The 26,064-nt window shown below is 43.4% G+C and overlaps 1 protein-coding gene across 1 annotated transcript in view; it reads right to left on the bottom strand.

The window, feature by feature from the left end:
- Positions 1-26,064, bottom strand: part of Ptp10D (Protein tyrosine phosphatase 10D) — a 159,455-nt gene that overhangs the window by 84,608 nt on the left and 48,783 nt on the right. Inside the window, exons 7-10 of the mRNA XM_080266339.1 lie at positions 19,891-20,075; positions 9,247-9,350; positions 7,978-8,146; positions 6,214-6,336 (exon numbers count right to left, since the gene is read on the bottom strand). Of these exons, the coding sequence (XP_080122465.1) occupies positions 6,214-6,336; positions 7,978-8,146; positions 9,247-9,350; positions 19,891-20,075 (581 nt within the window). The remainder of the gene's footprint in view (positions 1-6,213; positions 6,337-7,977; positions 8,147-9,246; positions 9,351-19,890; positions 20,076-26,064) is intronic.

The raw sequence follows: 26,064 nt of genomic DNA, 5'->3' as shown, positions 1-26,064 counted from the left end.
GGGGAAACAGCAGTCAGACAGATTATTTTCTGGTTAGGAGGGCTGATAGGAGGTTAATGAGGGATGTTAAAGTTATAGGATGCGAGGAGTGTGTGCAGCAGCACAAACTATTGATTTGTGAAATGGTGCTTAAAGAATGAGTGATGAAAAAGAGGACTTGAGTACCTAGAAGGAAAATATGGAAGCTGGAAAACCAAGTAGTAAGGGATGCCTTCTATAGCGAGTTGAGGAGAGTGGTGGCTGAACAGGGAGCTGTAGACAGAGGCGTTAATGAACAGTAGAGAGCCCTCAAGAACAACGTCTTGAGAGTTACTGATGTAACTTGCGGTTGGACAAGAGGCCCACCAAGACATAAAGTGGTGGGATGAGGGTGTAGAAGCTGCAGTTAAGGAGAAAAGAAGGCTTTTCCGGGAATGGAAGAAGGGTGGCAACAAGGAGGAATACTTGGCTGCCAAGCATAGGGCAAGAAGAGAGGTATACAGGGCGAAGTCTGAGTCACAGAGACTTTTACTTGATAACCTAAATCATGGGGAAAGAAAAAATATTATATTTAACGTGGCAAATCACATGAAGAGGGATAATCGGGATATTATAGGTGAGCAATGTGTAAAGAATGATGAAGGAAGAGTAGTGGTGAACAATGGGGATATTAAAGATGCATGGAGAGGGCATTATAGCCGGTTGTTGAATGAGGAGTTTGACTGGGACACGGAAGGTTTGGAGCCAGCAGATCCAGTGTTTTGCCCTTGGCCTTTGATTAACACTGCTAATGTGAGTGAGGCAATAGGCAGGATGCAGGTGGGGAAGGCAGCAGGTGTGTCTGGGTTGACTGCCGAAATGTTGAAGGCCTCAGGAGATATAGGGATGAGGTTAGCCACTGACCTGATAAATATGATTATATATGAGTGTGTTGTAACCATATAACCGGGGATTCTGCCAGGGTTAAGTGTCCCCCAGATTCCCCTATCCAAAATCACTTAATCATGGCAGTCGTTTCAGAGAGCCTCGGAGGGCCCAATACCTGCCCGGGGCCCCAACCAAATGGACACACTCGCGTGGCCATGTGGAATGTGAGAGGTGTGAATGAGGACAGCAAGAGGGTGGAAGTGGTGAATGTGTTTAAGAGCGCGAGATATGCCGTGATGGCATTGTGTGAAACGAAGATGAAAGGGTGCAAAGTGGAGGAGTGGGAGGGTGTGAAATGTGTAAGATCAGGAATGAATGGGCGAGGAAGATGCAAAGAAGGAGTTGCTTTGTTGATGAATGAGGTGTGGCAGAGTAGAATGAGAGACTACAAATGTGTCAGCTCGAGGTGTATGTATGTCAAGTTCCTGTTTGAGAAGGTGAAAGTGGCAGTGATTGTAGCATATGCACCGTGTGAGGACAGGAGTGAGAAAGAGAAAGACAGGTTTTGGGATGAGCTGGGTGAAGTAGTGGGAGAAATGCCCAGGAGCTATAAAGTGATTGTGATGGGAGATATGTACGGAAGAGTAGGCACTGGTCCTGAAAATGACATAATGGGTTGCCATGGAGTACCAGGAGAAAATGATAATGGGAAGAGACTGAAAGATATGTGTCAGGAAAGGATTTTTGTGCATTTGTAACTCGTATTTCAAACACAGAGATGCACATAAATATACATGGTATAGAGGGAACGGGATTGTGTTGAAAGAAGCCTGATTGATTTTGTGCTCGTAGAGAGGTCAATGATGGGAATGGTTGCTGATACGAGGGCTGTGAGAGGATGATGTGGAGGTCTGTCAGATGCAAGATCAAGCTGAGAGGAGTGAGGTGGATCAGGAGAGACAGGAGCAGTCAGGGAGAAAGACTGAAAGTTGAGAGGCTGAAGATCAAAGAAATGGCAGATGAATACAGGACCAAGGTAGAGGACGAGTTAGAATTACTGAATTTGAATGAAATGGACATGGACAGACTGTGGAATGCATATATGGATTGCTTAGTGAGGAATGCTAAAGCAGTGTGTGGTGTGGCAAGAGTAACAACAATGAAGAAAGGTACGGCATGGTGGGATGAGGAGGTAAAAAGAGTGGTGGAGGAAAAGAGGAAGAAGTGGCTTAAGTCAGGATAGGGGTTCAGTTGAAATAAGAACTGAATATGTTGTGAGCAAGAAGCACGTAAAGAGACTAGTGAAGAGGAAAAAGAAGGAGGTAAATGAGGATCTAGGAAGAAAAATGAATGCGAACTACTCTGAAAACAGAAAGTTATTCTGGAAAGAGGTGCGGAAATGTAGAAGTGAAAGCAGAAAGAAATGGGATGGTGTGAAGGATGCAGGTAGTAGATTATTAACCCATGGAGATGAAGTAAGGGTCAGATGGAAAGAATATTTTGAAAGCCTGATGAATGGGGATAGAGAGAGCAGAGCAGCTGTAAACATGATTGGTTTTGGGGGTGTGCAGAGAAGGAATGCAATGCCGGGAGACATGACACTCGCACAGGTGAAGAGTGCTGTGAAGCGGCTGAAAAATGGGAAAGCAGCTGGGGTTGATGAGGTGTATGCCGAGATGCTTAAATGTAGTGGAGAGAATGGAATGAAGTGCTTGTTGGAGATATGTAAGAAGGCATGGATGAGTGAAACTGTGCCTGCAGAGTGGAAAAAGGCTGTGATTGTACCCCTGTACAAAAATAAAGGTGAACGAAGTGAGTGCAAGAATTATCATGGCATAAGCTTACTGAGTGTGTTAGGGAAGGTATATGGAAGAATTATTATAAAGAAAGTAAGAGAGATATCAGAAGTCCTAGTGAGTGATGAACAGGGTGGCTTTAGGAGTGGCAGAGGATGTGTGGACCAAATATTTGCAGTGAGACAGATAATAGAGAAGGCTTGTGAGAAGGACCATAAGGTGTTTATGTCATTCATGGATCTGGATAAAGCATATGACAAAGTGGACAGAGAAGGATTGTGGAAAGTTTTGCGCATGTACAGTGTAGAGGGTAAGCTGCTAGGTGCCATCAAGAGTTTTTATGATGGTAGTGAGGCATGTGTCAGGGTTAATGGGCATCTAAGTGAATGGTTCACGATCAGTGTGGGCGTGCGACAAGGTTGTGTGATGTTCCCATGGTTGTTCAATGTATATATGGATGGGGTGATGAGAGAAGTGAAAACACGAGTAATGGAGAGAGGGATGGCATTGGTAATGAATGGTGATGGATGGAATATCTCAAACTTGTTGTATGCTGATGATGCAGTACTGATTGCAAGTACTAGACAAGAACTTGGTAGGCTAGTGCAGAGTTTTGCTGATGTCTGTAAGCGTCATTCCTTGAGAGTAAATGCAGAAAAGAGTAAAGTGATAGTTATTGAGAGAGAAGGTGACTCCCCATGCAATGTAACAGTGAATGGTGAGAGACCAGAATTGGTGAGAGAGTTCAAATACCTGAGAACAGTGATAGAAAAGAGAGGAAAATGTGCAAAAGAAGTTGAAAGTAGAGTGACACAAGGAAGAAAAGTAGCTGGTGCAATGAAGGCCTTGATAAGAAGGCTTGAGTGTTGCAGCTACACGAAGCTTACATGAAGGAGTGTTAGTGCCAACTTTAACATATGGATGTAAGACTATGGTGTGGCATGAAAATGAAAAGTCAAGAGTAAGAGCAGTGGAGATGGGACTGCTGAGGAATGTATGTGGAGTACAGAGGGTGGATAGGATACGAAATAATGTGATTAGTGAAAGATGCAGAGTGAGGAAGTCGGTGGACACCAGAATTGAAGAGAGTGTACTGAGATGATATGGTCATGCGGAGAGAATGGATGACAATAGAGTGGTGAAGAAGGTATATCTGAGCGAATTCGAAGGAGGGAGGAGCCGAGGTAGGCCAAGGAGAAGGTGGAGAGATATGGTGGATGAATGTGTGAGGAAGAGAGGTTTGGAAGTCGGTGAAGCTAGGGAACTGACAGGAGATCAAGCTGGCTGGATGAATTTTGTGAGAAGTGCATGATCAGGGATTTTTGGCACCCTTTTTAACATGGCAGAGTCTGGATTGACTCTGTTGGATACGATTATATGAAGCTACAGAACGTGGTGAATGTTTTTGGCGTATCCGATAGAGCCAGGATTCCGGGGGCGTGAATGATGAGTGAATGGACACTTGGCCCATTGGATTGGGCAATTTTGGGCTGTCTGGACATTGCTACTCCTCACCCTGCCTTTGGATGGGAAAGGAGGTCCAGATGATGATGATGATGTGTTGTCCCAGATGATTGGTTGAAGAGTGTAATTGTAAATGTGTATAAAGGGAAGGGTGATGCTCTGGAAAGAGGAAATTATAGAGGTATAATGCTTTTAGATCAGATAATGAAGGTAATGGAGAGAGTTCTAGAAGGTATGATTAGAGAAAGTGAATACTGATGAGATGCAGTTTGAGTTTATGCCAGGCAGGGGGACCACTGATGCCATATTCATTGTTCGACAGCTTCAGGAAAAATATATTGGGAAGAAAAGGGATCTGAATTTTGTTTTTGTTGATTTGGAAAAGGCCTTTGACACAGTCCCTAGAGGGATGGTGAAGTGGGCAATAAGAAAGCTTGGTTTGGAGGTGTGGCAGGTTAGGGTGGTTATGGCTACGTATGTGGGTGTTTGCACCCAGGTAAGAGTGAATGGAGATTTGAGTGATGAGTTTTCTGTGAATGTTGGTGTGCATCAGGGGTCAGTTCTGAGTCCCATGTTGTTTATCATGGTACCTGAAGCCCTCTCGCGTGACTTCAGAAACAGACTCCCGTGGGAGATGTTGTATGGTGATGATTTGGTGTTGATTGCAGAGAACGAAAGGGAGGTGGAGGAAAGATTTAGGAAGTGGAGAGATGAAATGGGGTGCAAGGGCTTAAGGGTAAATGCAGATAAAACAAAAGTGATGATATCTAGGGCTGGTGGCGGTACTGTCAAAGATGAGGGAGAGTGGCCATGTGCAGTTTGCCACAAGGGGGTGGGAAGTAATTCCATCTTGTGCAGTGTTTGTGATAAACAGGTGCACCAGAGATGTGGTGGTATCAGAGGTAGACTGCGAGATAATGTTGATTTTATGTGTATGGTGTGTCGAGGAGAGCAGGTGGAGGTTGTCAGGCATGAAAGGATTGAACTTGTTGGTGAGTTTCTTGAGTGTGTGGAAGAGTTTTGTTATTTGGGAGACATGTTGTGTGCTGAAGGTAGGGCTGGAGCTAGGTCTGTGGCTAGGGTGAGAAGTGGTTGTAAGAAGTTCAGGGAGCTGTTGCCTCTCCTGACATTGAGAGGATTCTCCCTACATGCTAAGGGGTCTTTGTATGCAGCATGTGTTAGGAGTGTAATGCTGCATGGTAGTGAGACCTGGGCAATAAAGGAGGAGGATATTTGCAGGGTCAGACATACAGAAATGACAATGATTGGGTGGACGTGCAGTGCGTCCCTACGTGCAAGGTCTGGGGGGGCTGGGTTTACAATGGAAGAGTTGAGAGGTACGATGGGACTGAAGTGTACTGGTGTTGTGATGAGGAGAGGTAGATTGAGATGGTTTGGGCATGTGGAGAGGATGGGGGATGATAATTGGGTGCAGAAGGTGAGAAGTGTTAATACTGGGGGTGGAGTTATGAGGGGTAGACCGAGAAAGACATGGGACGAGGTCATTAAGTGTGACCTCGGGGTTAAGGGACTGAACAGGCAGGCTGCAAAAACGATGAAAACGATGATTCAAATCAGCATTCCTGAACGTGTGGATGCAGTAGTCTACCAACTGAGCTAACGACACCATGGAATGAAGGGATTCCATCTCCTGGTGCTACTAAGAAAGAATTAAGCAAATCTCCCTCTGCTCCCTCACTGTTCACTGAAAGGAAAGTAGTTGAATGCAAGAGAATGACTATGTTAGCCTGCAGGCCACTGGGTTTACATCCATAGGAGCCTGGTGTAATAACAGTAACAACAACAACAGAAAAAAAAAAGCTGCCACAGATGAACTAAAACAAGGGATCGGACTGCCTGGTACCCCTCCCTGGACCTGCCTGGACTGATAAAAATGGTAACAGCCAATCCCATTACACCCCATGGCTGGGATACTGTAGTCCAATACATTCATGGGTAGAAAACCAGCCTAATCCCCTTACTGGTTTTACATAATCAAAAAGCCAACAGTTACTTGTGAGGGATCAAACCTATGACAGGCCATCACTCTGACAGGCATTCTATCAACTAGATATTCAGCAGTGGAGGAGAACAGTAGAAAACTTACCAGTATCATTTCTAATGTACACCACAGCATATCTGTCTTGTCTGGAAGTAACATCACTCTTCCACGAAATGTTGAGTCCTCTTGGTATGGGTTGCAAATCCTCAATGATGGGTGATGCAGGTTCTAGGTAAGCAAATTAAAAAGTAAGGGAAAGGGGACTTTAGGATGATTTCTAACCTAGATGCCAGATAAGAGGAAAACGATGTCAATATGGGAAACTCAATTATAATGTAAGGCTTGAAAACATAGTCTACGAATCTCTAACCTTGCCAGGTGATAACAGAAATAATATGATGTAAAGTGGAAATCTTTGTTATAATATCAAACTTAAAAATGTGGGCCGGAACAAAGGGAGATGCAGGTTTTGATTAAGGAAATTTAACAGTGTGACAGAGGGGATTTGGGGAAGATCTCTATTGTAACCTACCCAGCAGATGGTAAAACCCAGTACAATATGGGAAGCTCTGTGATAATGTGAATGACTGAAAATATTTCATATTCAGAAGAAAGTCAGACCTCTCTTAATCTCTAGGATGTGTGCAGACAAAATGCTACTTCAGGTGCAACAGCTTTTTGACTATGAGGTTCAAAGCACCAGAAATAGTCTGACAATAGAACAACTTTTTAATGAATCACAAGCTAGGTAGAGTAAAATGTGTAAATTCACCAACTCAATAACAACAAAACTTAATAAAAAAGGACTGCCGGTAATTGTACAAATGCAATGTGCTATAATGATTTTTAGTTAAAGAATTTAAAAGATTATTGTATATATTTTACAGGTACAGGATGTATATGCATAATTTGTGATAGTATTATCCAAACTGTCAATGCATTCATGGTTTAAGCTACTCAGTCAAAAATGCAAGTTGCATCATTACAGTAGTGACAGCGCATCTTCAAAACTGACATATTTGTGGTGAACTGAGGCAACAGACCCTAATCTTATGCACACAGTTGTAAGTAAACTCATAGATGAAGCAAACTATTTATCTTTTTTTTTTCCCCACACAAATTTAGTTCCTGCTAGGACATGTCTGATCTTTTCAGTGATATAACATCATCATCATCACCATCATCTCTGATGCTTAGGTGCCTCCTGAGAACTCTCTAACACAGGGTGGCCATGACAGAATCACCTCCAGCCTACTGTGTCCCCACATACCTATCTCAGTCAGCAAATCCTCCTCCTCCTGTTCCTCATCTCTCATCATCATACTGCTACACTCTTCATCATAAAGTACTAAGTAAACTTCAGTCTTACTTTTGCTGACTCTTTGGCACTCTATCTGTACTGTTTAAATATTTTTATACCATCTCACTGTATTCCTTTGGATCATTATCACCATCATCATCATCTTTTCCTACCTAAAGATGAGGTAAGGTAGGCTGCAAAGAGCAAGAAAAAACCTGATACAGGAAGAATTACCATAAATCTAACCAATAAAACAGGCCATGCTCTCATTCACACATCTTTCAAGCCACTGAAATCCTGACACAGGCACAAACATCCTCATGATGTGCTTCACATTACCTACCACCTACTGCACAGTCAGTCCAACAACTGCTTCTTCTTACCCACCCTGTAATGCAACATCTCACTCCTACAGCCCTTTCTTCCATTTCAAAATGTTCATAAATTTTTATACACTATTAATTACACCATCCATCTTGGTCTTGCATGCAGCAGTTCTGAAAAAGGTTATGTCTACAACTTGTAACACAGAAAGCTCCCTGTGTCTCAGTATATAAATTTCAACCTACTGGTAGCAAAATATATATGAGCTGCTGGATCACTCTCAACGGAATTAGACACGGCAGCCACTGATATAGAGTAGTTGCGTCCAGGGTAAAGCTCCTCTATAGCTTCAGTTTCCGTCACCACTCGGGTCCGTGAGTCTCCATTGTATCTCTCAATCTCCTGATATACAACCTAGGAATAAAGAGAGGCATTATTATTTTTCTACAGTAGCTTGTTCATGATAGCCATTTTTTACATCAATGTGTGCACACAGACCATACTCTCATTCTCTACCCACACTACTAGCTGGAAGGAATTGTAGTCAAGGTTTCACACCAAGCGATGACATGTTGCTTATTATTCATGAGGCATAATTGGTTTTTGTTTTCATCTGTCAGAACTGGGCTACTTTCACAACTTCAGCAGTGCACTAAGCTGCAATTGGGTAAATTTTAATAAACCTTGGTTATGAGGTAGGATTCATCTTCTTGACTGCTGGTCAGATTCATTTTCCAGTCCAACAACACTTTGTTATCAACTGAGTGGAAAGGGGTTATGGATCTGTCATATACAAAACAAACCAGTTATTGTTTGAAGCTTTGCTGTGCTGCAAGAGGAACCATTCGATATGTTACTGCTACCTGCGCAGTCTAGAAGACCTGCAATTCAACAACAACAGGTGTTATTTTGGTGTGAAATCCTGGCTACAAGGTCCTTCATCCAGGGGCATGGTTGAAGGGTGAACAGGAACTATGGCTCATGGGTGTCCTACTCAAGCAAATCAGATAACAGAATACACAGCTGTATACAGTACTGCCCCACCAGGAGTGAGGGATTTAGTGATAAGGTACTCAGTCCAGACATTTAAGACAAAAATGGCCAGTCACCATCCCTTGAGTGACGTTATATGAACAATAAACACTAGCCACCTATCTATCTATGTATTGCCCGACGCCTTAATCCCTTATACGGGGTGGCCACAAACAAATCACCTCCACGTCACCCTGTCCCCCGCCACTTCACTGCCCTGCTCCCAATTCACATCCTCCTCTCTCATATACCTCTCCACTCCATCCCAATTTAACCTCTTTATGGGTCACTTTCAGTTTGAGTGCCTTAATCAACTAGATCACCAACACCTATTTGCCCGTTACCATCCCGTGACATGAATGGGTACCAAGGTTACATGATACCCCTTGGCTGTCACTCAGTGTAGAGTCACTGCATGGTAGCACTACATCAGTCTACCATATACCATATACAGTAAAACAAGTTGAGTCTATGGTACCCACCTTGTAGCGGTCTTGTTTGGAAGACCTGTCAGGAGCCCATGACAGCTTCACTGCACGCCCACTTGGATCATCTTCAGCTACCAAGTCCACCACTCGCAAGGGGCCTGCAGATTTAATTACCTTTGTCAATACACTGTACTAATATTACTACTACTATCTATCTATCTATCTATTGCCAGACGCCTCAATCCCGTTTGGGGTGGCCACAAACAAATCGTCTCCAAGTCGCCCTGTCCCCCGCCATTTCACTGCCCTGCTCCCAACTACTACTACAACTACTTTTTCTATTATTAGTACTACTACTATTAATGCTACTACTACTAGCACTACCGCTATTAATGCTACTACTACTAATAATAATAATAAAAAATGAAAATAAATAATAATATCTATCATCCAACCCTTTATTGCCCCATGAGAAGCATAGGGACTCAGGGATGAGACCACTCAGTTACGACATTTAAGGTAAAGGTGACACTGTCACTAATCCCTGCGTGGCACTCTGTATGCAATAAACCCCAACCAACCTTTCGATGCATGCCTTTATGGGAGACATCTGGTTGGAGTGCCTTAATTCAGCAGACCACCAGGTGTTCATTTGGCTATATGTTACCATCCAATGTAGTAAACTGTATCCTAGGCTACAAGAACCATTTGCTTGTCACTCAGTGTACAGTCACCTCTTAAGTAACTTTGTATCACGGGTGGATGGTGGGTGGTAACCATCAGTTTTTTATTACCCCTCTCAAGGTTTGAAGACCATGGTTTGGGAAAGCCCAATGTTAGGTTACAAATTGATCACCTTGCATTACATCCCTCTCAGAGTTTGCATGAAAGCAGAACCTCTAACCACCTTCTGGATTTGAGCCACAACAACATGCTATACTGTGGCTGAAATAGTTTATGTTTTTGCCTTAGTGGAGCTATTTCTATCAGGATACTGCATTTGTTAAAAGCCTAATATTATACAGTCTGAAAATGAGGTGTTCTTAATCCCCTCACTATGAGCAGCTCCAACACCTTCGTGTGCCACTACTAATATACATAAAAGGATGCCTCCAGTCTAGTTACGAAAATATTCCACAATTCCCTCCCTATCTCCCAAAAGGAGGATAGTGGACCACAGAAGAATGGCAGCTTCAGCCTGAAGTCCATTGGGTTTATGTCCAGATGGGCCTGGGACCACAAAACAATAACTACAAGTGTCATTTGTACCAGGTGGCTTTATACAGTTCTGGAGAGATTTTTCAACCTGGAAGGGTCAGGTGCTGCCTTAGTACACCCCTACTATAGATCCACTCAAGTTTAATCAAATAATTTGGTGAAAGCAAGAATAAAATAAAGAGGGTACAGTACACTCTGGCTGAAGGGGTCAAGTGAGTTGGATGGGTATGTAGGTGTGTATGTGATCAGGGGTGGATGTGTATGTTCTTACCTTACCTAATTGTATCTTTACAGGAATGAGTCAAGCTCGTACTGTCCCGTGTCTTAAACCATATTTATCGTACATATCCTTAAATTTGTGAATTGTTTTGGCACACACTATTTCATCCGGTAGTGCATTCCATTGATCAATTGCTCTGTTTGGGAAACTGAATTTCCTTACGTCTTTATCACCTCTCTTCTTATGCAGTTTTTTTGCAGTGTCCTCTTGCTGATGCTTCTCCATATGTTATGTAATCATTTATGTCTATTTTCTCCTTTCCTGATATGCACTTATATAGCATTATCATGTCACCTCTTTTCCTTCTCTCCTGTAGTGTTGGTAGATTCAGTTTATTTAGTCTTCCTTCGTAGCTTAGGTCCCTTAAGCTTGGTATCCATATTGTAGTGGCCCTTTGAACTTTTTCAATCTTGTCTATATGCTTTTTGAGATGAGGACTCCAGACTACTGATGCATATTCCAGGGTTGGTCTAATGAATGATGTTATTATCCTTCTTAGCATGTCTTCATTTATGTATGTGAATGCTATTCTCATATTTGCAAGCAGTGTATACATGTTCCGTACCTTCTCGCTGATGTGGTCAGCCGGAGATAGTCTGTTATTGATAATCACACCTAGGTCTTTCTCTCTTTCTGATGTGTATAGGGTTTTATTTCCTAACTTATAATCCCAATCAGGTCTTTTTCCACTTTTACCAAACTTGATTACATGACACTTGTCCACATTGAATTCCATTTGCCATGTACTACTCCATTCATGAAGTTTATTTAATTCTTCTTGTAGCTCCCTACAAGAGTCTGTGCTAGTAATTCTCCTTTGTATTTTTGCATCATTTGCAAACATATGCAGATAGCTCTCATTTCCAGTGTTACTGTTTACATCATTTATGTACACTAAAAACATGATTGGTGCCAGCACCGAACCCTGTGGTACTCCACTAGTCACTTCTTTCCATGATGAGTAGTTTCCTCTTAGTACTGTCCTCATTTCTCTTTTTATGAGAAAGTCTTGCATCCAACAAAACAGTTTGCCTCGAATTCCTCCTTGATGGTACAGTTTCCATAAAAGTCTTTGGTGTGGTACTGTGTCAAAAGCTTTCTTGAAATCTAAATAGATACTGTCCACCCATCCTTCCCTTTCCTGTATTGTGTTTGTTACTCTGTCATAGTAGCTCAATAGATTAGTAACACATGATTTTCCTTTTCTGAAACCAAACTGTCTTTCTGTTATCATACTGTGTTCTTCTAGATGATTTACCCAAGCTTTTCTTATAAGTTTTTCTAATACCTTGCTTACAACACTGGTCAGTGATACTGGTCGGTAGTTGACAGGATTTTGTCTATTTCCTTTCTTGAATAAGGGGACTATATTTGCTTTTTTCCAAATATTAGGTAATTTCCCTTGACTCAAGGATTTCTTGAAAATTAAAAATAATGGTTTACTTAACTCCTTTGCACATTCTCGTAATACCCAACATGAAATTTCATCAGGACCACTTGCTTTTCCTCTGTCTGAACAGGGGTGGTTGTGTATGTGAACAGGGGTGGGTGTATATGTGAACAGGGGTGGGTGTATATGTGAACAGGGGGTGGTGTTTATGCGAAGAGGGGTGGGTGTGGATGTGAACTTGGGAAAGTGTGCATTTTGAACAAAGATAGGTGTGTATGTGTGCATCTGAACAGTAGTGGGTATGTATGTAAACAGTGGTGGGTGTGCAGATTATTTTTTTTTATGTGAGGAAGAAGGAACCAAAGGCCACAAGCCCACAATTACTGATCCTTCAAAGAGAAAAACAAAATACAAGAGAGAGCCAAATTCAAGACCCGATCATTTTGAGATGCCTGGACACACTGCGTTTGAGAGACTGGAGATCATAGGAAGCAGGAAATACAGACAGAGGGTGACAGTACCAGAGTTGACCTGTTGCATAAATGAAGGACTGGGAGTAACGGTTAACTCTTGCATTAGAGAGTTGGACAGAGAAGTGATGAGGGTTTGCTGCTAGATGGGTGCTACGCGACCGTCATAGAGGTGGAGGAATGCATGCAGACAGTTCAGAGATGAACAGAGACAGGTGTGTAGATGTGCATCTGAACAGTGGTGGGTGTGCAGATGAGTAATGGAGCAGTAAAAAGCTGTGAATGCAATAACTGTAAACCATTTCAATGCTATGACATCTTTTTTAGTTTACTCTTGTCAATTCCAGCTATAGATTTTCCATCTCTGGAAAGTCTCGCGATGAAGTGACGAGTGAGGGCTGTATGTGTGTGTGTGTGTGTGTGTATGTATATATATATATATATATATATATATATATATATATATATATTGTGGTAGGTGGGGGCGCTCACCATCCACTCACTCAATGTAGTGCTGCTCTCGGGTGTCTGCCCTGTCCTCTCCTCCATCCTTTCCTTCCATCTTCTTCTATCTTTCTTTCCTTCATTCTTTCCTCGTCCTTCTGCCTACGGGTGACTTTACACTCCCTCTTCTGTCTTTCATTCCTTCATTCTTTCCTTTTCCTTCTGCCTATGGGTGACTCTACACTGAATGACAAGCCAAATGGTTTCCTGTACACCAGGAAACTATTTACTGCGCTGGGTGGTAACCATATACAGGTAACCAAATTTTGGCGCCTGGTGGTTTAGTGGGTAATTATTGTGCTCCAATTGGATTGAGCCGGTGAAGGTTTATATCCAAGGGGTGGTTGGGGTTTATTGCTCACGTAATGCCACTCAGGGAAGAGTGAGGTTGGTCACTCTCATCTTCAACGTCAGGACCAACTACCTAACCCCGGGCTCCTACGCTCCTCATGGGGCAACGTAGGATTGGATGATGGATGATGGATGGATGGATGGATGGATCTCTCTCTCTCTCTCTCTCTCTCTCTCTATATATATATTGCCAGACGCCTTAATCCCGTAAGGTACGATTTATTGTCACAGGAAAATGAGACATGGGAAGAAACTGCACTCTCCTTGTCTTGTATATCCTGTAATAGTTTGTTGGGTAATAGTTTTCATCTTGTAATCATAATACGTTTCTCATGAAGGACAAGGTGAGAAGAGTGCAAGATATTACCATGCCTCCTGTTCTACGGTGAAGAAGAAAAAGAAGCCATGGAGGAAGTGATTCTAAGTTTATTTACATATAGTAAAGAAGAAGATGAATGGAAAATGAAAAAAGATGAAGTCCTGAGGAGGAACTGATTCCAAGTTTATTTATATAGGCTACGACGAAGGAGGAGAATGTAAGAGGTAAAAAGATGATGCCATGAGGAGGAACTGATTCTAAGTTTATTTATATATTGCCAAATCCCTAAATTTGACTAATGAAAGAAAGAAAAGCCTCAGCCATAACACTAGACTTTTGCAGTTTCGCTACCTCAGTTTACATTTTACTGATGCTACTAATGACCGCCCCAGTTCTGAATATGGCCAAGTCACGGCTAAAATTCACAGTTGCAAGCAGAAGCACAGTTTGACGGGTGTGTCTGTGGTGGCAACCGCGCTGACTGGGTGAGTGGGAAATACAAGGAGACTAGGCTCTCTTTAAAATTCTCCTCTTCCTTCTTCTTCAACAATATTATTATTACTATTATTATTATTATTATCATCATCATCATTACCATCATTTTTTCGGGTGGGGTTGGCCGCATTACGCATTGTCAAAGCATCACGGACGCAAACCTATTTTCTAATCCGTTAAAAAAGCTCCTTCCCACCTCATCACTTACCAGTATATTTCTGTATCTGACACGTAGTATATTCTTGTATGTTATTTATGCCAACCCTGTCCATATCACAGTATATTTCCGTAACTGACACGTAATATATTCTTGTATGTTACTTATGCCAACCCTGTCCATATCGCGGTATATTTCTGTATCTGACACGTAATATATTCTTGTAGGTTATTTATGCAAACCATGGCCAAATTACAGTACTAAAATATTCCATTACAGACAGCACTGATGGGGACTATAACAAGAAAGTATAGGCTGAATCACTTTGAGGTGCATCCTAATCCTATCACAGTACCACCCCAGGATATTCTCCCTAGCACCTCTTCCTAAGCAATTTATTTTTGAGCACGGGTGGTTAACATCAATTTCTATGTTATTTATGCCGCATATGGTGGCACTGGAGCGATTTAAATGACTCAGAAGAGGATAGTAAGGAGCAAGAAGCAAAATAAGTCGCTTAGGAAGAGGTGTTAGGGAGCATCCTTAACGATAAACATATAGGCTCGTCACACATACAACTGTGCATACTATGTGCCGTATTCTCATCGGTTATGGAAACTCCCTAACACTTCTTCCTAAGCGACTTACTTTGCTTATTGCCATCCTCTTGTGTGTTAAAAAAAAAATCATTCGAATACTGGCTTACTCTGCATAATTAACGTAAATATATAAGCCAACTGTATCCAAAAATGAATCGGTGGGGAAGAGGTGTTGGGGAGCTTCCTTACCACTGAGAATACGAGTCCATAAATATACCCGTGACCTGACCACACTGTGTGTGTGTGTGTGTGTGTGTGTGTTCTCACTACTGGCAACGTTAATTTTACCACTACAGCACGTAGATGTCTCTCCCTTACTGACTTATTTTTGCTATTTACCCCTTCAGTCCGACGATATAGTGATCCGTAAATGGTACTCCACTAAAAACTCACTTGAGGATATCTTGTGTGTTGCGGAGACGGCTCAGTCTCCTGGTGCGGGCGTGGTAGCAAGCGAATAAACGATGCAGGGTAGGCACTGATAACCCTAACCGAGCCGTTCCCGCAACACACGAAAGAAGGAACGTAACACCCTCTATTTCCACATTACAGTCTTGATTTACCACATTATTTATATTCCAGCTGGGCCAGGCGTCTCATACTGAAGGGGTTAATGAAGGCTGTAACTAACCCCTCCAATTCTTAGTCTCTCCTGTGCTGAATAAAATCGTCCTGGACCAGATTTTCGTCCTTTCGCAGCTTATTTCACGTAGCTCAGTGGCAGAAGACAGTACGACGGCTCTAAATCTATTCCACAGCACTTCCTCGTGACTAGCATCATAGCCTTGCCACAACTCAGTATTTAAGATGTAGGCATGGCAATTTTAGGCCAAGTTAGGGTGAAAAGTGTACAGAAATAATAATAAAAGAGTCTAAAGGTAGAAGGAATTACAAGGAAAACTATTGCACGTCGTTGGTGTGAAGGGATCAAGTTCACAGTTACAAAAATAAAAAGTAAAACTGCATATTAAAGTTCCATTGCTCCATATATAAATTATTTGCTACATTCACCAATGTTTTTTAATTATTTTCTGTTATATGGGCAAAGTTGTGATATTTGTGGGGAGGAAAATAATTGACGAAAATGAGGAGGTATGTAAGAAATTTTATGCCAAGTTAAAGTGAGGAGAGGAGGAACAAGGAGATTCAGGCCTCCCTCTGTGGCTCTGATGCAGCTTTCTCCTTCGTGCTTCCCCGCCCCATCTTCACTCCTAACCCCTCCCCACCTCCACCCCCACCCCCCACCTGTCGAAGGAGGGTTGTGGAACTAAATGTCGCACAATCATCAGTGAAATCTGGTGCACCGGACACTGTCACTCTCTTACTCACTCAAACTCTTATTAACTCACCCGCCCACTCACGCTCTCACTCACTCATTCGCTCACTTAATTACTCACTCACACATTCATTCACTCACTAATTCACTCCCTCCCTCTCACTCAATCTTTCATTCACTCACACTCATCAATTCACTTCCTCACCCAATCTTTCATTCACTCACTCCTCACTATCTCCTTCACTCATCAATCCACTCCCTTACTCAATCTTTCATTCACTCACACTCATCCATTCACTTCCTCCCTCAATCTTTCATTCACTCACTCCTCACTTGCTCACTCATTCACTTAGTCCACTCCCTCACTCTCAATCTTTCATTCACTCTCTCTCACTCACCCCAAACTGCTGCTCCCTCTGCTTGTTGTGCACCCTTTAGCAACGAACAGTCAACTTTACACTGCTATTCCTGCTAACGTTGAAGTAGTAGTAGTAGTAGTAGTAGTGGTGGTGGTGGTAGTAGCAGACGTATTAGTAGTTGCTGTTGTGGGTTCACCTGAAATGTGAACCCAGTGGACTGCAGAATTAATATGCCCTCACTCCACAGCTCATCCTCCTCTTCGCGGATAGGGAGGGGATTGAGGGACGCTTGTATGACCAGGCAGCACCAACGCTCGGTTATATCAGTGCCACCACAGGAAGGCGCCCCTCTCCAGCACCATTCTTCACACGATTATATACAGATTGCGGGAGAAGTACAGATATAGCCTTACTTGACCGCCGCCCTACTACAGATCTAAGCTGAGTAAAATCGTCTGCAAGGAGGAAGACTGAGAAAGAAGGCTGTCACAGGAATAAAAAGACATAACATAGAGGCTCAGGCCAAGGCTACCATGAACCACAGTGTTGGCGTGTGTAGATCTGTGGCATGCAAGGGAACTGCTGAGCCTGAGGGAACGGGATGTCAAGTGTATGCCCAGAGTATGACATATGAAATAAAATAAATAAATAAATATATAAGCCGTGCCCTACATCACAGAGTATTTTAGATGACTTTGAAGAGATTATACGGTACCACGTCTTCCTCATCTATATTGCAAACTACACCTCTTCATTCTCTGATATGCACCTTACATTCTTTAGCATCGACAGTGTTTCATCAAGAATGTGCAAGTGGAAAAAGATCTGTACAGTGTAGGGTAAATCGCTGTGTGAGAGGCGTTGCGAAATCTCCCATGACAGTTGCATTAAGAAGGTGCAATAGGAAAAGCACGTGCGAGGTGAAAAACAAATCGCTGAGTGGGAGGTGTTGGGAAATCTCTACAGGAAGTTACGGTAGAATACAAGAGAGTGTAAGAAACAGTGTGTAAGAATGTACAAGGCGAAAAATAAATCGCTGAGTGAGAGGCGTTAGGAAATCTACAAAGGCACTTACTGTAGAATATAAAAGGGTGTGAGAAAGAATGTAAGAATGTTCGAGGCGAAAAATAAATCGCTGAGTGACAGGTGTTAGGAAATCTTTAAAGGCACTTACGGTAGAATACAAGGTGTGAGAAATAGTGTGTAAGAATGTGCAACGTGAAAAATAAATCGCTGAGTGAGAGGTCTTACGAAATCTACAAAGGCTGGTAGAGTACGAGTGAGACGGCGTGTGTAGGAGGCATGAGGGTGTAAAGTAGGCGTGGGTCAGGCTGGCTCAATAGGCCTTTGTTTTACGGCAACGCTGAGTGAGGCGAATGGTTACCAACACTACTACCAGGACTGGCTTGCTTTACATTAACACACACACACACACACACACACACACACACACACACACACACACACACACACACACACACACACACACACACACACACACACACACACACACACACACACACACACACTTTTTATCATTTCTTTATTTTGGTTGATGTCTGGCGATTCTAGCGTGGTAGTGTTAGTGTTGTTGTGTGGTGGTGTTTCTCTAATGTGGTAGTGTTGTGGTGTGGTGGTGTGGTAGTGAGGTGGTGTAGTGTGGTCGTGTGGTGACGTGGTGATAGGGTGGTGTGGAAGTGGGCGGTGTTGTAGTGTGGTAATGTGGTGGTGGTGTGTTGTGGTGTGGTGGTGTTGTGGTGTGGTGGTGTGGTGGTGTTGTGGTGTTGTGGTGTGGTGTGTTGTGGTGTGGTGGTGTGATGGTGTTGTGGTGTGGTGGTGGTGTGGTGTGGTGGTGGTGTTGTGTTGTGGTGTGGTGGTGTTGTGCTGTGGTGTGGTGGTGTTGTGGTGTGGGTGGTGTGGTGGTGTTGTGGTGTGGTGTGTTGTGGTGTGGTGGTGTGATGGTGTTGTGGTGTGGTGGTGGTGTGGTGTGGTGGTGGTGCGGTGTGGTGGTATTGTGGTGTAGTGGTTTTGCGGTGTGATGGTGGTGGTGTTGTGGTGGTTTTGTAGTGCTGTGGTATGGTGGTGTTGTAGTGTTGTGGTGTGGTGGTGTTGTGGTGTGGTGGTATGGTAGTGTGGTGGTGTTGTAGTATGGTGGTGTTGTAGTGCGGTGGTGTTCTAGTGTGGTGGTGTGATAGTGTGATCGTGTTGAAGTGTGGTATTGTACTGTGGTGCTGTTGTAGTGTGATATTGCAGTTAGGTAGTGGTGTGGTGTGGTAGTGTGGTGGTGGTGTAGTGTGGTGGTGTAGGGTGGTGGTGTTGTGTGGTGGTGTGGTAGTGTCGAGGTGTACGGTTGTGGTGGTGTTGTAGTGTGGTGGTGTGGTAGTGTGGTGGTGGTGTAGTGTGGTGATGTAGTGTGGTAGTGTAGTGTGGTGCTGTAGTGTGGTAGTGTAATGGTGTGGTAGTGTAGTGGTGTGGCGGCGTGACAGTGTGGTGATGAGGGAGTGTAGCGGTGTTGTAGTGTGGCGGTGCGGTAGTGTGGTGTGGTGGTGTTGTAGTGTGTTGTAGTATGGTGATGTGGTGTTGTTGTGGTGTGGTGGTGTGATGTTGTAGTGTGATGGTGTGATGTTGTTGTAGTGTGGTGGTGTGATATTGTAGTGTGGTGGTGTGATGTTGCGGTGTGGTGATGTGGTGTTGTAGTGTGGTAAGGTGGTATGGTAGTGTGGAAGGTGAATTGTGGTGGTAAGGAAAAAGGATCATATATGAAGCAAAACGGAGGAGTAAATAAACATTGGCAGAAAAATAACGAAAAATGCAAACGTTTCCACAGAGATAAAGAAACGTTTGTAAATGTGGGAGAAAACGTGGTGGGGTGGCAGTGTGGCGTGGAGCAAGAGAGAGGGACGAGGAGAGTGTGGGAGGTTGTTGGTAGAAAACTAAACACGATGAAAGGATGGTTAGCATTATCGACCAAAATAAGGTGGTAATCAGTAGTAGACTATGAAGCAGTGTTGTAAGTGTGGTTGAGATGGTAAGAAATGAGGTGGTAAATGTGGTGGATTGTTGGTGTGGTGTGGTGCAGCTCAACAAAAAGACAGAGAACATAAGGAAAAGTAATAACGTGGTGTACTAACGCGTAGTGACATAGCAGTGGTGGGCCAGGACGCAACGTTACCTGAGACTGTCTTGAGTAGGTGTGGTACAGAACGTGGTAGGTGTGGTAACGGATGTGGCAATGTGGTAGAATGAAGATAAAGGGACAAATAAAAGGCTGTCTACTAACGCGTGGTGACATTAGCTGTGGTGGGCCAGGACGCTACGTTGCCTGAGACTGTCTTGATGAGGACGTTGTAGGTGTGTCCGGGCTTGAGGTTGGTGTCGAAGGTGACCTGGCGGGGAAGATCTGCCTTGATAAACAGAGGCGACTGCTTCGTGACCCCCAGACTCAGCTGATAACGATCGAACTCCCTGTGTGGAAGAAAAACAAGACAAATTTTAGGGTTAGAGATAGATTTGGATTTTTCGTTACCCATCTTCCTCAGCGATTTATTCTGGACTGCTTCTTTACTCCCGGATTCACTGGTACCAGTGAAGCTTCCTGTATGGAAAAAAAAAAAATGAAGGAAGTTTAGGGTTGTATTCAACTTAGATCCGGAGATGCCGTAACACCTCTTCTTTAGCAATTTATTCCGCACATGTATTGTTGATGAACAGAGGTGATTGCTTCTTTTCTCCATGGATTAGTTGGAGGAGGAGGAGGAGGAGGAGAAAACGCTCAGGGTTGTATTCTAAGTGATTCGTAACACCTCTTCCTTACGACTTAGTGTGGATTATTTCTTTACTCCAAGGCTTAGCTGGTCCCGGTAAAACTCCCTGTATGGAAGACAAAGAAGAAAATTCTGAGTGGATTTAGATATTCCGTAACATCTTTTCCATAGCGCTTTATCCTGGACGTGATACCTAGCTATTGATGAACAACGGTGACTGTTTCTTAACCCCCCGACTCAGCTAGTGCCATTCAAACTCTCTGGATGGAGGGAAAAATTGTAAGGTAATGTTCCAAATCACCAGAATAAGTAGTGGAGTGGTACGGTGAGGCCAGGGCTCCTACTGACTCTCGATACAACCAAACACAGACATCTTACCCTACACCATATGTTATAACTCCTTGAAGTGCAGGGGGACTTGAAACTACACACACACACACACACACACACACACACACACACACACACACACACACACACATCAATACAGACTTACAGTTACTGATAACCTTATTGGTGGGTCATCAGGGAGACAATTTTCGCCCATAAGGTCATCATTAATTGAAGTTCGGTAACGGTAAAGCTTCGGGCACGTGTTAATGCAACATTTATAACATTTACTACTTAAGTTTCCTCATGAATCATTTCCCAAAGTTATGTACTTTCCTCCTCGGGTCCTCTTGTATGTGTAACCAACGATTTCATGAAATCCCTAGGGAATTCGTGAAATGAGTTTAAATTAGGATAGGTCAAGTAAGGTTAGGTTAATTTAGGCTTCGGTTAGGTTAGGTAGGGATAATCTAGGTTAAGTTTAGGTTAGGTGAGTTAGGTTAGGGTTAGGCTAATTTAGATGAACGCATAACATAACTTAGCATTCATCTAAATTAACCTAACCTAACTAACCTTGCCCAACCTAACCTAAACTTAATCTAGATTATCCCAGTCTAACCGAAACCTAAATTGACCTAACCTTAATTAAACCATCAAAATTTACACTCATTTCAGGAATTCCCCAGGGATTTCATGAAATTACTGGTTACACAAATTCCCTATTATATATATATATATATATATATATATATATATATATATATATATATATATATATATATATATATATATATAATGGAGAGAATGTATAATTATACAGTAGATGGTCAAACGGGTGTACCAGTGCCAGGTTACTCATGAGGCAAATTAGGTTACAGTAGTTAACTCTGGACCTCCAAAGAAAAGATATCACTAACGTGTGTCCTCCACTGTTTTTTCCCCTTTCCACTTTTTCTCTTACAGAAATGTGTTTGAATATGTTAACGTGGAAATAATGTATTATAAAATTATTTTTATAGCGGCATTAGATAGTTATATTGCAATTTAAATTTGAAATGACGAGAGAAGTTTCAAGCAGCAATGACGGGTTTTGTGACAAATATTACCCACCAGCATGACAGGTATTTTAAAAGAAATGCAGTAGGAAAGTACCATAATTAGCTTATACAAAAGAGTCTCAACAAACATGTTTTTCCTCACGGCCTCCACCAAACTTGGTCTGTTGCTGGATGTATGTAGTGAGTTTGGAGGTGGACCAAGAAGTGGATGGCTATTGTAAATGAGAGTTAGAATGAGAGGTATGAAAAGCATGAACGGAGAGGCACATTACGAGGAGGTCACACATTCTTTTTCGCTTTCTGACAACAAATGAAATTATTGTTTTGAAGGGCTACAGCATGCGAGTAGCCTACAAGTATAAATGTAAAAAAAAAAATGTGCAGATAGTTGTCATGATTGTGAAGTAAAAAAAAAAAAAAATGATTTCGATGGCTTGACTGATGCGTAAACGACTGTGTGGTCCGTTTCGCCGACATGCTCTTAATACTTCTATACCATTTTGACTCTCATTTAACCTAAAACTGCCATCTCTACACTAAAACGATGCTAGTCACAACAAATTAGTATGAAACGCACGTACAGCCTTACCAGCGTCTTTCTCTTCCACTGACCTGCACGAAATAAGAAGCAATAGGACGGAAATATGGGCCGGACTAAGGCATGAGAACTATACCACTTGTCGACTTTCTCTTTTCTTGTTTCTAGATCCTACTAAGAGACTGATGAGAAGAGTGTATATGAGTGACGTGGAGCGGAAGACCATGTGTGAGATGGAGGGATGGACGGGGGAGATATACTAGAGAGGGGGGTAGTAGTTGGTGGGAGGACAGCAAAATGGCAGAGGGCAGGGGGATGTGAAGGCGATTTGTTTATGGCCACCCCTTGTTGGATTGAGGCGTCCGACAAGAGAAAGATACATAGGCATTCCTTTCCCTTGCGTCTAGATCCTACTTCACTCCATCGTTAGGTGAAAATAAGGGATACTATTGATGACGAGAAGAAATACACAACAATGCAGGAAAGTCTGAAGGGACGGATAATACGGCATCATACAAGGCTCTGAGTCTCTAGAACTGTAACAGGCTGAAGGACAGTTTGTATGAGGCAAGGACAGAGGAGGATATATGAGGAGATGTGTAGACGGTGGGGGTGTGTGGCGCCAAGGACACACACACACACACACACACACACACACACACACACACACACACACACACACACACACACACACACACAAGCACTTTTTCTCTCAAACACATAATTCCTCCTCTCACTCTCTCTCACTCCAGATTCAGCCACACCCCTCAGCCAAGGTCCCTCACCTCTACCTCGTCTTCTCTCACCCTGCCTCACTCCCCTGCACCCTGCCTCACTCCCCTGCACCCTGCCTCACTCCCCTGCACCCTGCCTCACTCCCCTTCACCCTTCCTCACTCACCCTCACCCTGCCTTACTTTCCTTCACCCCGTCTCACTCACACTCACCCTGTCTCACTCACCCTCACCCTGCCTCACCTCCCTTCACCCTGCCTCACTCTCCTTCACCCTGCCTCACTCCCCTGCACCCTGCCTCACTTCCCTTCACCCTGCCTCACTTCCCTTCACCCTGCCACACTCCCCTGCACCCTGCCTCACTTCCCTTCACCCTGCCTCACTCCCCTGCACCCTGCCTCACTTCCCTTCACCCTGCCTCACTCCCCTGCACCCTGCCTCACTTCCCTTCACCCTGCCTCACTTCCCTTCACCCTGCCTCACTCCCCTGCACCCTGCCTCACTCACCCTCACACTGCTTTGCTTCTAACATTACGAATTCTTTCTTTTCGTATAGAGTTGTTGACATTTTTTTTTTCATTGATTCTAAAACTTCAATGAATCAATAACGCAGCTATTTCTTCTCTTACTACAGCGAAGCTCGGTCTAGGATACGGTATTATATATATTTTTTGCTCTGTTCCTTTGTTACACCAGCGCTAGCGAAATCAGAGTGGGTATTACGCTTTACTCAACGTGTGTGTGTGTGTGTGTGTGTGTAAACCATCACTATCCGTATTACTGCACGTGTGATTGTCCAGGAATGGCACTGTACATCACGAACCACCTTCCGCCTACCAGCACACAGTCGCCATGCTCATATGACTATTGGCCGTATTATAAGTGGTGTTGGAGACTTCACAGCACCTTTTTCTTGGCTACTTATTTTGCGTATTACACCTTATCATTCTCTTGTGCTTATTAATATCGTTTTAACATCGTCGTAGTTTACATCAAGTTCGTAGCACATTTTTCTTAGCAATTCATTTTGCGTATTAATCCTTGTTATTATCTTGTACGGTATTGATATCGTTTTATTTTCCACGTATTTTCATCAAGTTCGTAGCAAATTTTTCTGAGCTATTTATTTTGCGTTGTGTATCATCCTCTTGTACGTTATTCAATATAGTTTTACCGTAATATCTACAGAGTTTGCACCAATAGCGTACAAGAGGATACTGAGGTGCAATGTGTAGAATAAATCGCTAAGTAAAGGGAAGCCACCTCGCATTATGACCCTAATCTTTACAGTTAACCATATACCCCTTACCTTTCGAAAATACCCTCAGTGAAGACGAATTGGTTCTTCTGAGTGCTAAAAAGTTAATTACGATATACTGTACACTTTTTACTTCAACTTGGCCTAAAACTGCCGTCTCTCCATGTTGAGCGTCAATCCTAACATTTGATTAACGCTAGAATATGATGCTAGTCACGAAGAAGTGCTATGGAAAGGATGCAGAGCCGTAACACTGCCTTTTTCTGTCACTGAGCTGGGTGAGATATGCTGCAAACGGATGAAAGTCTGGGCCAAGTTAAGGTGGAACAACTATAGGCAATTAACTCGTCCATGAACCCATCCAACCTGCCTCCCCCCCCACCCTACCTCACCATCTACCCTGCCTCACCCCCACCCTGCCTCACCTTATGTCCCCTTTCAGTCTATCTCGACCTGTCACCCCACCCTGCCCTGCCTCCTCTCAATAACTACCTCATCTTTCGTCACCCTTCAATCTGCCACATCCCTGCCTCACCCACCACTTCCTTCCACACTCTGACTCATCTTCCAGCCTGCCTTCCCCATGCCTTACCCTCCTCCCTGTCTCATTGTGCCTCACCTTCACCCCAGTCTCAAGCCTTTCTTGTCTCAGTCTGCCTCACCTTCCACCATCCCCACTCTGCCTTATCTCCTCTCCCTGTCTACCTGATCTACCGTCATTCTCTGGAACTTGGCTCATTCCGTCCCTTCCCCCTCCAGCCTGCCTCCCCCTACAACTTGCCTCACTCCGCCTCACCCTGGGGCCTGCTTCACCTGACCGCCCCAGGTAACGGTGATGAGCAGGTAGGTGGGGGGAGGGGAGAAAGACGACCTTGTTGCACGATGATGACACGCATACGTGTACACACACACACACACACACATATATATATGTATATATATATATATATATATATATATATATATATATATATATATTTATATATATATATATATATATATATATATGTGTGTGTGTGTGTGTGTGTGTGTGTGTGTGTGTGTGTGTGTGTGTGTAGGGGGACGACGCGTGTGTGCATATTTATGCACCTCACATATACATATACATACACCTACAAAGTACATTACGGCAACGGCCATGTCTGCGTGTGTCAGTGTACGTTTACAGGTGGTCCATATATAACGCTCTATTTCCATTCCGCGTCGGGATTTTTTGTGTTACAGGGATGGATTTTCAGCTTTAGGAATATCCACTTTGCATCCTTTGTTTATTTCCTACTCCCAGTGGCACAGTCACGCCCACACAAGCAGAATGAGCCGTCTCCGCAGCACGCAGGATGCCATCAGGCGAGATTCTAGTGTACTAGTATTTACAAACCATCCTGTATATCACTAGTATGAACCAAGAGGCTGGGAACGTATACTGACAGCATTATGAGAGCACACACTACCACCAGCCACTGTATGTCTGACACAGAATGCGGTGAAGAATGCTGATCGGCAAGCGACCCTAGTAACAATCAAATCAAATCACACACACACACACACACACAAACTTTCTCTCTCTCTTGCTTTCATACACGTAGCCTACATCCTCGGGACCCCAAACACACTTGCCTTCACACATAAACACTCGCATCCATACTTGCCCACCCACCAAAGCTCACCTACCCACACCCACCCACCCACACACACACTCTCTATGACCATGACAAGGCATTCCAAACAACTGTGGTGATTTATCACGTGTATGTGTGTGTGTGTGTGTGTGTG

This window comes from Coenobita brevimanus, chromosome 20 (genome assembly GCF_032717465.1).
Source record: "Coenobita brevimanus isolate Jiangsu-jjx chromosome 20, ASM3271746v2, whole genome shotgun sequence".
NCBI classification, from domain to species: domain Eukaryota; kingdom Metazoa; phylum Arthropoda; class Malacostraca; order Decapoda; family Coenobitidae; genus Coenobita; species Coenobita brevimanus.
Note: the sequence above shows the minus strand (reverse complement) of the source record. Positions and strands in the feature narration are given on the sequence as shown.